We start from the raw sequence: 13705 nt of genomic DNA on the forward strand, positions 1-13705 counted from the left end.
TTCCAGGGGTATGTTAACAGAAGGTGTCTCCTCTCGGTGAAATCCAGTAATAGAAGGCCATGGGGGGAGTGAGGTTTTGATGAATTTGGGACCTGAATGGCAGAGCTGTATTTTGGGGTGAAGGGCCTCAGCATAGCCTATGAGATACTTTTGTTGGTTTGTTGAGACAGAATTGAGGTGGCATGTCATTGAAGGTCTGGAGGTGGCTTGAAGAGAACTTAAGCATTTAAAAAGAGCCTGGGCTACAGAACACCTTGGGGCTGAGTGTCCCTCAGGATTTCCATAAAAAAGGATGGCATCTCACTCTACATTAGAGGATGATCCTGGTAGGGTTCAGCCCATAAGGATGTCCTTGAACCTAGACACCTTTCTTCTGCCCATCCCCTTTCTGCCCCCCCCCCCCCCCCATAGACAACCTTTTGTGTAGGCCTGCCTCTTGCAGTGTTTCCTCATTGCCTTGGGCCAAGGCCTGGCTTATTTCAGAAGGAGGGGTGAGGTGGGGCCCCCTAGTCTCACAGGGTTATTTTGAGAAGAGCCAAGAGAAAAGGGGAAATGCTTTGCTAGGATGGGAAAGGCTGGCAGGAAAAGCTTCCCCCAAATCGTCCTTAAGGTTAAAGTCAGTCTCTAAATTCAGGCTGTGACACTGGGCCTACTGGTCTGAGGAGCAAGGCCCCCTTGGGCCTTTGTCTCCCCATCAATAGCATAAGGAGGAACAGCCAGCTGGTCCTCTCTGTCTGCCTCTGTGAGGTGAGGGGTGTCCTACAGGCCTGGTATCACCACGGACTCTCACACAGACTGATTCCAACCTTACATGAGACCCTAACTCAGAAAGCTAGAGAAGCCCTGGGGATGGGCTGGGGCCTCCATGGAAAGACCCCTATCCCCCAGCCAAAAACTTCCAGGAAAGAGCTCCCTCAGAGACATTTTGTCCCTTCAAGATATTGGCCTCCCCTGCCCCTTGACAGAGGGGATGCCCAGAGGGGCAGGGGTTTCCCTCGTGTCTAAGAACTGGGCCTCCCACTGTGAGCAGGGAGAAAGTCCCCTTCTCAGCCTCAGGCAACTGTGGAGACCCAAGGGGAAAATCTACCTAGGTTTATACAGGAGGTATTTCTGAGGAAGGCCTCATCTAGAAGCCTATGGAAGCCCATATCCTTTGGGAAATTCTCTTCAGGGTCTAAATTCTCCTCAGAGGGTAAATTCTCAGGATAAATTTTTCTCAGGGTCTAAATTCACTCCAGGGCAAATTTTCCTCAGAATAAATTCTCCTAAGGATCTAAATTCTCAGAACCAATTCTCCTCAGAGACTAAATTCTCCTCAGACAGTAAATTTTCCTCAGAATAAATTCTCCTAGGGATCTAAATTCTCCTCAGAGTCTAAATTTCTCCTCAGAGTCCAAATTCTCCTCAGACAGTAAATTCTCTTCAATCTAAATTCTCCTCAGAAGGTAAATTCTCAGAGTAAATTTTCCTCAGAGTCTAAATTCTCCTCAGAATCTAAATTTCTCCCCAGAGTCTAAATTCTCCTCGGATGGTCAATTCTCCTCTGTCTAAATTCTCCTTAGAAGGTAAATTTTCCTCAGAGTCTAAATTCTCCTCAGAATAAATTCTTCTCAGGGTCTAAATTCTCAGGTAGTTAAATTCTCCTCAGGTTCTAAACTCTCCTCTCTTCCTAAATTCCATATTTTTTTCAGAGTTTCTCATGGCATTCAAACCACAGAAAACAAAAAGGCCTATGTGAGCTCACTGGGGGAGAAAATGTGTGTGCTGTGTGGGGGAGGGGAAAATACTGTTGTTTTTGTTTGTTTTGTGAGTATATGGGGGATTTTTGAAGGGAATGTCACCTTCTATGCGGAGGGAAGGCAGGGCCCCAAACAGGCCTGTTTTTTCTCACCAGAGCCTGAGGTAAAATGGGGCCTTATTTAGGCCCTGACCCCTATCTAGGGCCCTAATCCCAACTTAAATTCTCTTTAAGTGTTTGTCAGCAGCTCTTCAGGAATTTAGAAGCAAAGTAGGGAAAATGATTCCTCCCTGCCTGCCTCAAGGCTTTTGGTCTGCCTTCTTTAGGCTATTGGTTTGAGGTATTTATTTTTCTTCAGGCCTTTACATTGTTCCTTTTTAAAATCAAAAGCAGTTTTATAAACTGGTGGGATATTGCCCCTGGATAGAGAGGTAACTTTGTTAAGTGGGTGCGAGAGAGCCTGAATAATTGAAAGCCTGGTGTCCCCAAGTCCCAGGGTCGCCAGTAAAACTCTTTATTTTTCCTTTTTTTTAAAAAAAAAAATTCCTGTCACTTCAGTTACATTCAATTCCACTGAGGCCTCATCTATTGAGTTTCCGCTATGTATAAGGCCCTGTGCCAGGCACTAGGGATATAAACATGAGAAAGGCAAACTCTTTTTCCTTTTATTGCTTTAATGCATGAAACATGGACTCTCATAGCTGTAATACAAAGGGACGGTGTACAAGAGAGGTGCAAAGGATCATGGGAACTCCCAAGATAAGGATATTTCTTTTGACTGAGGGAATCAGGGAAAACTTGAGGGGGTAGGTGATTCTTACGCTGAATCTTGAAATAATAATAAAAATAATAATAGTAACAATTCACATTTACCTAGCATTCTAAGGTGCTTTCAAGTAACTAGCTCAAGTTTTACTTTCTCCATTTTATGAACCAGGAAACCAGTTCAGAGGGGTTAAGTGTTGAGAGTTATATAGCTAGTAAGTGACAGCCAAGATTCAAACCCAGGTCTTGCCGGACTCCAAATTCAGTATTCATTTTGCTATACTGGGCTGACTTGGATTTCAGCAGGCAGGGATGAGGTGGGAAGGACATTCTAGGCATAGGGAATGAGTTTATTTATTTAGTGCCTACCCATGTATCCAGCTGAAATGGGAAAGAGAAAATATGGTTCCTACCCTAAAGCAACAAACAGTGTAGTTTGTGTGAAATATTTGGAGAACAGTCTAAGATGGTACCCTGTCTGAGAGGAATAAATTTTAGGGATCCTTTGAAACGGACAAATCCACAGGTATTTAATCTGGAAACAAAATGCTTCTGACAGCCATTCCCTTTCTCCCAAACTCTTTAATTTTCAGTGTTCTTTTACTGAATACTGGGAGAGTTTCTATGAAGTCCTAATATGTTCCTTGCCCTTGTTAATCCTTTGTTTTTTCTGAACGAACAAACAAAAAGTGTGTGTCCTAATGAGAGTTGAGGTCTGGGAGAAACTGGGAAGAGCAGGGTTAGTGGACATGTAAAGAGAGAGTAGAGGCAGTATGATATTTAAACAAAACAAAACAAAAACAAAACAAACAAAAAAACCCACTGGACTTGGAGTCAGAAGTCCTGACTTTCAACCCAGCTCTGTTACTATATGGCCATAGACAATTGTCTCACCTCTCTGAACTTCAGCTTTTCCCATCTGTAAAATGGAGATAATAATATAAGGGTAAGGTTGTTTTGGGAAAAGTCCTGTATAAACCTGAAAACCTTATATAAGTGTGAACTATTATGATTATGTTGGGCTGAATGATAAATATTTACAAACCTAAATCATAAATCCTTAATTGTATCCCATATGTCTAACACAGTGTATAGCTTATAATAGGCACTTAATAAATAATTATTGAGGGGGCAGCTGGGTGGTGCAGTGGATAGAGATCTGGCTTTGGAGTCAGGAGGACCTGAGTTTAAATCAAGCCTCAGACACTTGACATGTACTAGCTGTGTGACAGTGGGCAAGTCACTTAACTCCGACTGCCTCACAAAAAAAAAAAGGCAAATAAATAATTATTGACTGATTGACTGCTGTTCAAACATTTTTATCAGAGACTTGGATGAAGGCATAGATAGCAAGGCTTATTAGCACCTTGGATAAAAGTCAGGATCCCAAAGAAGTCGGATTGGTTAGAAAGATGAGCTGGATCTAGTAGGATTAAATTTCACAGGGATAAATACAAAGTCCTCTGCTTGGGTTAAAAAAGTCAAAATACAAGTCTAGGCGGCACATGTGAGGCAAGACAACAGTGCGGGTGAGAAGGATCTGCGGTAATAGTGCTACAATCTTTGGCTATTTTAATAGGTGAATAGTACCTAAAATGAAGGAATGAAAATCTAGCTGTTCCCTGTACAAGTCAGACTTTATCTAGATCATTATATTCATTTCTTATTCCTCTCAATACTCTATTTTATTGAACACTTTTACTGTTTAAAAATCACAGTCATTTTCTAACTCCCTGAACTTAATGTTTCCTTGTTACAAACAAAATTAGTTATGCAAAATCAACCAAACAAAGCAACAGTGTCTGACTCCAGGTATAACACTCCACACCCATAATCCTTCACTATTGTGTTCAATTCTAGGAACCACATTTTAGGAAGGACAAAGATAAATGGGAGAGTAGCCAGTGAATATAGTTACTAGAATGATGAGGGAGGGGACTGAAGACAATTTAATTCAATCCAATATCTAAATATCTAATATGTACAATGCGAATTGATGCTTGGTATCCAAAGATCTACTGAAGGAATTAGGGATGTTTAGCCTGGAGAAGCATGACAATTCTTTTCAATGTTTGTATGACTGACACATGGAAAACAGTTTAGACTTCTTATGTTTAACCTAGGGTAAAGAATTAAGAAAAAAGAAAGATCTGGGAAGATTTATAGCAGGGATTCTTAACCTAGGATCCATGGAACTATATATTTCAGGGGGTCTGTGAGGAAAAAAAAAAGATTTTTACATACATTTTTTGCAATCCTATGTATTTGATTTTATGCTTTTAAAATGCCAGTATCCTAAGAAGGAATCTATAGGCTTTATCACACTTCCAAAGGAGTCCGTGACAAAAACAAAGGTTAAGAAATCCTGATTTAGAGAAAAGATAGGAACTCTTTTATTAAACTTCTATGAGAGAAATAATAATAATGGGAAATTCTCAAGAGAAGAATTCTAAAGATTTAACCAATGCAGTTCTGATGAGGAGAAGTAGGAGCTGATTGACAAAGACTGATGTGGATGCAGAGGGAACTCAGGGACCAAGTTGTGTTTTAAAAAGACCTGTGCAGAGTATTAACATTTGAATGGTACTGTCAGCTAAGGATGGCATCAGGGGTGCTAAAGTTCAGTGTACTGAGGCTGGCAAATAATGTTCAAGACAACAAAAAAGAGCGGTGGGATTTTGGTTGTTTGGTTGGGTCTTTTGTTTTTGCTATGCTAGGAAAAAGAAAAGTATCCAAGAAGGGATAGAGCTTGAAGTCAGGATGAAGATAACACAATGGTGAGAAGGTACACCTACCTAGCTCTTATTTTACTTCTATTTTCTCTGCCAAGGAAAATGATCCTTGGGCTGGGAAAGTCAGAACAAGGAGAACAAGAGTTTAAATCCAAGATCAGGAAGCAAGAACCCTACATGTTTATATGGGTTTGTCACCACGACCCAGACAAACTACATCAGATCATATCTGGGCTCTATTTAGGAAGGCTAATGATACACTAGAGAGCAGCCAGATCATAATCAGGATGGTGAATGGTCTTGAAACCATGCCACAGGATGGATATTTAAAGGAATTAGGAATATTTATTTAGCCTGGAAGACAGGAGGAGACTTGGGGCGAGTATCATAGTTTTTTTCAAGTGTTCAAAGGGCTATCATGTGGAAGACAGAGATTTGATTTGATCTTCAGGATTCAGAGAGCACAACTGTGGGAAATTGCAAAGAAGCAAATTTAGACCTGATTTATCAAAAATTTTCCTAATGATACAGAGCTGCCGTACTCTGTAACTATGTGCCAGGCGCCATGCTAAGAGATGGGAATACAAGTATAAATAGAAAGAAAGATAGTTGCTGCCCTCTGGGAGTTTATATTTTAAAGGGAGAGCAACACAGAAAAAGTGAGAAGGGGGCATGAGTTGGGCAGGGAGTAAGGGAGGGGTGGAGAAAGCTTGAGTGGAGTGCAGTGTGGAGAGGAATGAGACCTGGCTGGCCTGGGCGCCCTCCTGAGTTGGAGGCTCTAGGAAGAGCCATCCAATCATAGGGGCAGAGGGTATTTCCCATGTATGAAGCCTAGGGCTGGAGTGAGGCTTCAGAATGAAGAAGTGGGGCATGGCAGAGGAAGTTTGAAGTGCAGCCTGGAAAGGAATGAGGTCACTCTTTTTGCCCTCTCCTCCCCCAATGCACTTCCTCTTGGGGCAGCTAGATGGCGCAGTGGAGAGAGTGCTGGGCCTGGAGTCAGGAAGGCTCACCTTCCTGAGTTCAAATCCAGCCTCAGACTCATACTAGCTGTGTGACCCTGGGCAAGTCACTTAACCCTATTTGCTTCAGTTTCCTTATCTGTAAGATAGACTGGAGAAGGAAATGGCCAATGGTAGATGATCTTTTCATTCAGATAGAAGCATAATTTCTGGATCTGCTGTCCCTCATGTAATATTGCACTAGCCACTCCTCAACCCTCTGTCTGCCGACCAACAGGAAAACTTCCAACAATGTTGGCGACGGAAAGTGAAGTTCCACAACCATCTCATTACCGACGGAGGTTCCACCTCTGGAAGTCCTATCTCTGGAGGTCCAATCGTCTCTCTCCCACCTTGGACCTGCAGCAGGAGAAACCACAGGAGAAAGAAATTGGGGACATTGGTAAGAAGTGTGTTTGTGTCTGTGTGTGGGTGTGTGCTGACCTCTTCAAATATTTGAAGGGTTATATTGTTGAAGATGTCATGCTTGCAATTTCTTGGCTGATGACGCTTTCTTGTGAAATTCTCTCCCAGGGAGATTTTTATTCTAAAAGGTACCTTCAATACCTAGGCAGATTAGGGTAACTCTTAGGAATTGGTAGGTTGCCTCAAGTCGAGATCACATTAGGTTAATGGTATTTCCTGGTCATTTTCCATGATCATTTGACTCTTGTCTAAGAGTTATCAAGGGATAATTTGAAGCATTGACCAACTGGCCACCAGGCACTTAAATTTCCCTTCTTAGAAACCTGCCCTAGACTAATGACCAGAAGACTTGGATTCTCATCCTTCCCATGCCACTTTCTAGCTGCATGACCTTGGAAAAGTACCTTTACTTCTCTGGATTTCAGTTTTCTCATAGAGTTATGAATTAACTCATAACATTCTTGTGAACCACAAAGTGTTATAGAAATGCAAGTGATTCTATAAGCTAGTGACAGATTGTGTGCAGGAACAGCCTAAGTTCAGAAAGCTCGTCGCTAGTTTGGTCTCATGGGAATGAAGCTTTTGCTTGTGATGACTCTCAAAGACCATCTACATATTACAGACTTAGTGTTTGTATTAGAGAGGATACCAATATCAATGAAATAATAGAATCCTAGGGAAATGAAATAAGTACTATTACTGCTCTTCCCAGCAGGCTTCTAGAGTCATTTCACATGAATGAAGTTGCAAATCAGAGAAGAGATACCCTCCCATGGTACCATGGGAGGCAAGGGGGAGCTTTTTGGGGAGAGGGTGTCACATTGTCTTCTCATAGTCAACTAAGCACTTTGACTGTCACCAAAACTAGTCTATGACAAAATGATGGAGTCAAATGTTTTCTGTCTGCATTCCTTTCCTTTTGCCACAGTCCTTTTTGTCCACCTTCATACCCCCAAATGTTGCTCTGTTACCTAGAAATATTAAAGGATCTGGAGGGAAACTTCCAGTGTGTTAGGTCAGATTGTCTATGGAGGATTCATGGGAAGGGATGCATAAAAATTACATGGGATGAAAAGGCATCTCTGTGTTATAGTCTGTACTGATAGATTGTTAAAATCCCCAGATCCAAAGAAATACATACAAGTATATAGTATTACACACATTCAAGAGATCATCATCACCATCTTTGTTGTTGCCATCATCATCATTTTCCCTTTCTCCATGAAGTCTAGGATCTCAGGACATAGTACGGAGAATTGGAATGGACTTCAGAGATCACTTTGTCCAGTTTCCTTACTATTCCATCAATGCTAGGGGACTTTTCTAGGGTCACAGGTAATATATGTTAGAGCTAGGAGTTGAGCTCTTACCTGATATTAAATCCACTGATCTTCTCACTGCATTACTTCAGCTGCAAGTGGTCTCTCCCTCTTCAAATTCCTAAGCACTTTGCTTGGATTGTTCCTTTACCTTTATCATATCTTAACTTACATCATACTTCTTTTGCCTTCTCAAAGACTCTAAGGCCTATGTCTCACCTAAACTATATATTCCCTTAGTGTTAAGGACAGTTCTTTGCATGCTATGGGCTTTTACTCAATGTTTTTCAAATGAATGAATTGTAAAATCCTTAAGGGCAATGACCAAGTTGTTTTGCATCTTTCTACCTCCAGCATAGTCAAATGTCTTGCACAAATCAATACTGAAATGACTCTTTGATTTAATAATAATATTAGCTAGCATTTATATAGCTCTTTAAGGTTTACAAAGCACTTTAGAAATAATATCTCATTTGATCCTCACAACAAGCTTGGGAAATAGGTACTATTACTATCTCCATTCTACAGATGAGAAAGGTGAACCAAGCAGAGTTTAAATGACTTGTTCAAGGTCACACAACTAGTTAACTGGCTAAGGCTGGATATAACCTCAGGTCTTCCTGACTCCAGGACCTATACTCTATTTACTGCACCAACTAACTGCTTCAAGTTAATTGCGAGATAGAAATAAAGTAGTACATTGTTGAATTTTCCTTGTGAAGGCCTGCTCATTTCTTTCCCATGTATGTATGTGTATATATATATAATATATGTATATATATTATATATGTATATATATGAAGGTATATAGGTCTGTAAATACTGATGCACTTTCAGTCACCTTTTTTTAGCATTAATAAGGTTCAAGATTTTTTGCATCCCTTTGGCATCTTTCCCTCCACTGTGAGGATTTGCTGAGCCCCTCTTCAGGGCTGTTCACCCATCTTTAGTGTCTACCTTTCACACAACTCTGACCTGTGACTCTAAGAAGCTGTAATAGGCACAACAGCCACACCACAGTAAAACCATCTCAGCAGATGAACTAAACCAGGTTGAGGTAACTGATGGGTTTCAAACCCATAGATGAGTTAGGGGAATGTCTACATCAAGATATGAGGATTTCCCCCAGCAGAATGGGTGGATAAGAACAATTTGTTCCAACGGCCATGAAGGCTGCTGAAGCAGGTGCAGTGGAGTGCTTAGAGCTTGGTCAGGCATCGGAGATGCCAAGGTCATCCACTGCATCTGGAGCTATCGCTCACTATCTTTCTTGTGTTCTGCCACTGGACTTTGATGACTCTCTAAGAAAAAGTGAGGCTGACTTTGTGCCTCACTTAAATATAATTCACATGCAAGTCAAGACATCACCCCATGAAGTCATGGGTCTTCTTTGAAAATCAACAATAACAACAACAACAACAACTTTCCTATATATTTCTTCTCATCCTCACTTTTTTCCACCTTTGCATTGAAGTTATGAAGTATCAATGATGTTGACTTGATTTGGAGCGTCGTAAGTTCTTTGTAGAATTTCTCTACCCTTTCATCTTAAGGAACAGATGCTGGGGCATAAACTGCAATTATTTTCATGATGGTGTTTTTGCAAATGTGTATTATGAGGAGTGCAATATGTCATTATCAAGTGTCCCAGGAAATAACATTTCTTGTAGTTTCTGAGTACACGATAACCCATCCCACCAACTCCTTTATTTGCCTCCCCAAGGAACAACTGTGAACCATCCTTCCATTCAGCTTCCGCTTCTTTTTTCCTTCTGGTTTTATTTACAGTAAGAGTGTCAAGACTGATAGTATCCAACCCCTCCATTGATATATCCACCCATTTGTCATTGGACAAGGATCTTATCTTTAGGGTACCAACAGTCCAAGTGAAGTTTTTTGACAGGCTGAAACCAGTGTGATTCTTACCACTTTCTGTTGCTTTTTCTTTCGCTCTGACACCATCACTACAGAATGTAAAGCAATTGCACACAACTGTGGACCATTTTTAATAGACATTTTAAATTGTTTTATGAGTTGGCATGATCAAAAAGTTTCATCATTAGGTGACCTACCTACTAGTTATATGCCATTTCTGTAATTAGCAAGGCTGGTCCTTAGAGAATGACTTGGTTTATTACTGGGGCTATATCCAAAGCTTTTCCAGCATGGTAGAACCAGCATGGTAGAATGCAAGCTAGAGCTTGTACTTTAGTGAAATAGCTTTCTGGTGCCTACGGTCATTGTCATCATAACATGATGAGGCATCAGAGAAGGATTTTGTGGAAGCCCTTGAACATGGGATATACTTCATAAATATTGTTGAATTGATAGTAATGGTGTAGTGGGGAAAATGTAATAGATTTTGAGTTAGAAGAACAGGGTTTGAATACTGGATCCAACACTTGTCATTTGTGTGCCTTTGGGTGAGTTATACCCTTGGCTTTAATTTTTTTTTATTCTGTAAAATGAAGGGATTGAAATAAGCATTCCACAAAGGCCCCTTTTCACCTTCACTTCTATGAACTGTTGTCATTGTTATTATAATTGTCTTTCTGCTTCAGGATTGGATAGCAATTCATCCTTTGAAAATCTGTTCAGTGCCCAGCCCTCCTGGGAGCAGTTACTTGTGTCTAAAATTCAATCATTGACGCATATTGAGAAGACTTTGGTGCTGGAGTCTATCCAGCGTCACATCAAGGATTATCTGGAGGTAGGATAAAGACAGCTTGGCTTGATTTGACTAACCTCCTTGCTGCCTTCCCCCGACCCTAACCTCCCTTCCCTGAGCCTTCCTCCTTGGCATGTTCATGATTCCCAGGCTTATCCCTCCTCCTCCCAAACTTTCCTGGCCTACATCATAGCTTTTCTCTGTATTTTCAGATATAGATGAATAGCTATGGCTAGCATTTACGTAATTCTTTAAGTTTTGCAAAATGCTTTATAAATATTATCTCATTTGATCCTCAGCTCTGGGAGGTAAGTGCTATTATTATCATCCCTATTTTACAGATAAAGAAAGTTGAGCAGATAGAGGTTAAATGACTTGTCTGGGGTCATACAGCTAGTATCTGAGGGGGGATTCGAATTCAGTTCTTCCTAACTCCAGATTCAGCACTCTAACTGCTGTACCACCTTGTTACCCCTGGAATCCTAGAATGCCAGGGCTTGTTGGGAGCTCAGGAAGTTTCTAGTTTAATTTTTACCCAAAGCATGAATCTGGTTTATAACATCCCTAATAAGAAGTCATCCCACTTCTGCCTAAAATCCTCCAGTTATGAGGAACAAGCCTGGATGGAAAAGCCTTGCTGATAAACCTCTGGTGGCTGAGAGAGGTTCCCTGTAAAATCATAGGCCTCCTGAGACCTTGTTTCATTGGGTATAGCTTACTTAGATTTTTACATTGGATCACACTCTGCCTCTGCTGTTTCCATCACTGCTCACAGTCAAGTACAACGGGCCTAGTCTCTCAATACAGCAATCCTTAAAACACTTGACAATATTGGTTGCTGAGTAATATTGACAGGCTGCTGAGTGGAGGCTGTGGTGGAATGCCAGGTCAGGGAAGCCACCATCGGGGGCATCTGATATTGGGAGAAGATCAGATGAAAGAAGAGAACGTAAGTGCCAGAAAGGATTTTAGAATTCGCTTGGTCCAGTCACTTCATTTTACACATTAAGAGTTTAAGGCCCAGAGAAGGTAAATGACTTGCTCTAGGTCACATAGTCAGTCAATAGCTTAGTCTGACTAAACAAGGAAGTTGGATTATATAGTATCTGCATTGGAAAGAACCTTAGAGAGCACCTAGTACATTCCTCTTATTTTATGGATGAGGAAACTGAATCACAGAAAGATTAAATCACTTTTCCAACATGTCTTAGCAAATTAACAATATTTGCCTGATGCTTTTTTCCTAAATGACATGCTACCTTCCCAATGGAGCAGCACCATGTCAAGAATACATCATAGAGCTAACTCTTTTAAAATTCCATGATCCCCCAGGCTTTCTTCAATCAGCACTATTTAAAATACATTTTGAGCACCTTTTGTGAAAAGTGAACATTTCTAGGGCAAAGCTGGCCAAAGAGGAGGGAAAAAAGGAGTGTAGGCCCTGCCTTCCTCCTACGAATTCTTTTAAATCTTGTCTGTAATTAGGAATGGGGAGCTTGAATTCTAGGCATTGGCAGCTGTGTGACCTTGTGAAAGGCCTTTCCCCTGTCTGGACCTCAGCTTCCTAATCTAAAAAATGAAAGGGTTTGGACAAGATGACCTCTAAGGTTCCTTCTAGCATTAATCTGGTCATAAGATTTGGACATAAATTCAATATTTCAGATGATCCAAACTTTTTCTTCCCCTTTCAATTATCTCTACTACTGTCTTTAGCTCCTAAAGAGAACTAAGATATGATTAGGTCTGAGACAACTGAGAAAGGACATTATTTCATTCCAGCATGCTTCCCATAAGCTCACAATCAGCCCATCCTCTTTGGCTCTAATGGAAGCGTCATTTTGGGCAACCTTCTGGGTTCAAATGACACTTTTTAACTGTATGATCCTGGGCAAGTCACTGAACCTTTCTGAGCCTCCATTTCCTCATGTGCAAACTGAAAATAATAGTATTTGTACTACTTGCTCTACAGTTTTTGTGAGGATCCAGTGAAGTGTTATATGTAAAGCTCATGATAGTCCTAAAGCACTTTCTAGATGATAAGTGTTATTGTTATTGTTGTGGTGCTGACCCTGAATTCTTAAAGGCTATGCCAGCAGCAGATTGTAGACCCTGTTAGTCAGTTGGGGTATAGAGGGTGTTCAAGGAGGACCAGCAGCTCTGGTGTGAGGGGTGCCGAGCCTTTTTCAGGGCTGCTCATCCACCTTGGTGTCTGCCTGGCACTCCACTCTCATCTGTGGCTCTAAGGAGCTGTAGCACACATACTCAGAGGCCACATCCTGGTAAACCGTCTCAGCAGACAGGCTAAATCAAGTTGAGGGTAACTGACAGGCCTCAAACTCTTCAGTGACTTAGGGGGGTGTCTACCCTGAACACGTGAAGACTTCCTTAGCAGAATGACAGGTGAGAACGATTTGTTCCAATGGCCATGAAGGAGCGCTTAGAGCTTGGTCAGACATCAAAGTTGCCAAGGTCATCCACTGCATTGCAGGACATTGCTAGTTGTCCTGATTTTTGTCCTGTCCTTGGACTTCAATGACTTTGGAAGAGAGAATGGGGCTGATGACCTCGTGCCATTTTGCCTCACTCAAATCCAGTTCATGCTGGAATCAAGACATCAGCCTGTGATGTCATTGGTCCTTTTTGAAAACAAAGGACAAACGAGTCAGTCATTAAACATTTATTAAATATTTACTACATAAATATAAAAAGAGAAAAACAAACAACAACAAAGAAACAAACCAGTCCCTACCCTGAAGGAGTTCACAGTCTAATGAGGGAGACAATAAGCAGAGAAATATGTGTAAACAAGCTATGTACAGGATAAATAGAAAATAATTAAAAGAGAGAAGGCATTAGAATTAAGAAGGGTTGGGAAAGACTTCCTATAGAAGATGAGCTTTTAATTGAGATTTAAAGGAAGCCAGGGAAGCCAGGAGGCAGAGATGAAGAGGGAGAGCATTCTAGGCCTGGGGGACAGCCGGAGAAAAGCCTGGAGCTGAGGGATGGAGCATCTTGTTTGTGAAACAGCCAGGAGACCAGCGTCGCAGGATCGAAGACTG

General features: G+C 41.2%; 1 protein-coding gene across 1 annotated transcript in view; it reads left to right on the top strand.

Annotated features, from left to right (window-relative positions):
- The first annotated feature begins 6470 nt into the window (after positions 1–6470).
- Positions 6471–13705, top strand: part of LOC114030388 (maestro heat-like repeat family member 5) — a 93194-nt gene continuing 85959 nt past the window's right edge. Inside the window, exons 1-2 of the mRNA XM_027845192.1 lie at positions 6471–6636; positions 10540–10688. Of these exons, the coding sequence (XP_027700993.1) occupies positions 6486–6636; positions 10540–10688 (300 nt within the window). The 5' untranslated portion in view covers positions 6471–6485. The remainder of the gene's footprint in view (positions 6637–10539; positions 10689–13705) is intronic.

Source organism: Vombatus ursinus, unplaced genomic scaffold (genome assembly GCF_900497805.2).
Source record: "Vombatus ursinus unplaced genomic scaffold, bare-nosed wombat genome assembly UNPS02005236.1, whole genome shotgun sequence".
Lineage (NCBI taxonomy): Eukaryota > Metazoa > Chordata > Mammalia > Diprotodontia > Vombatidae > Vombatus > Vombatus ursinus.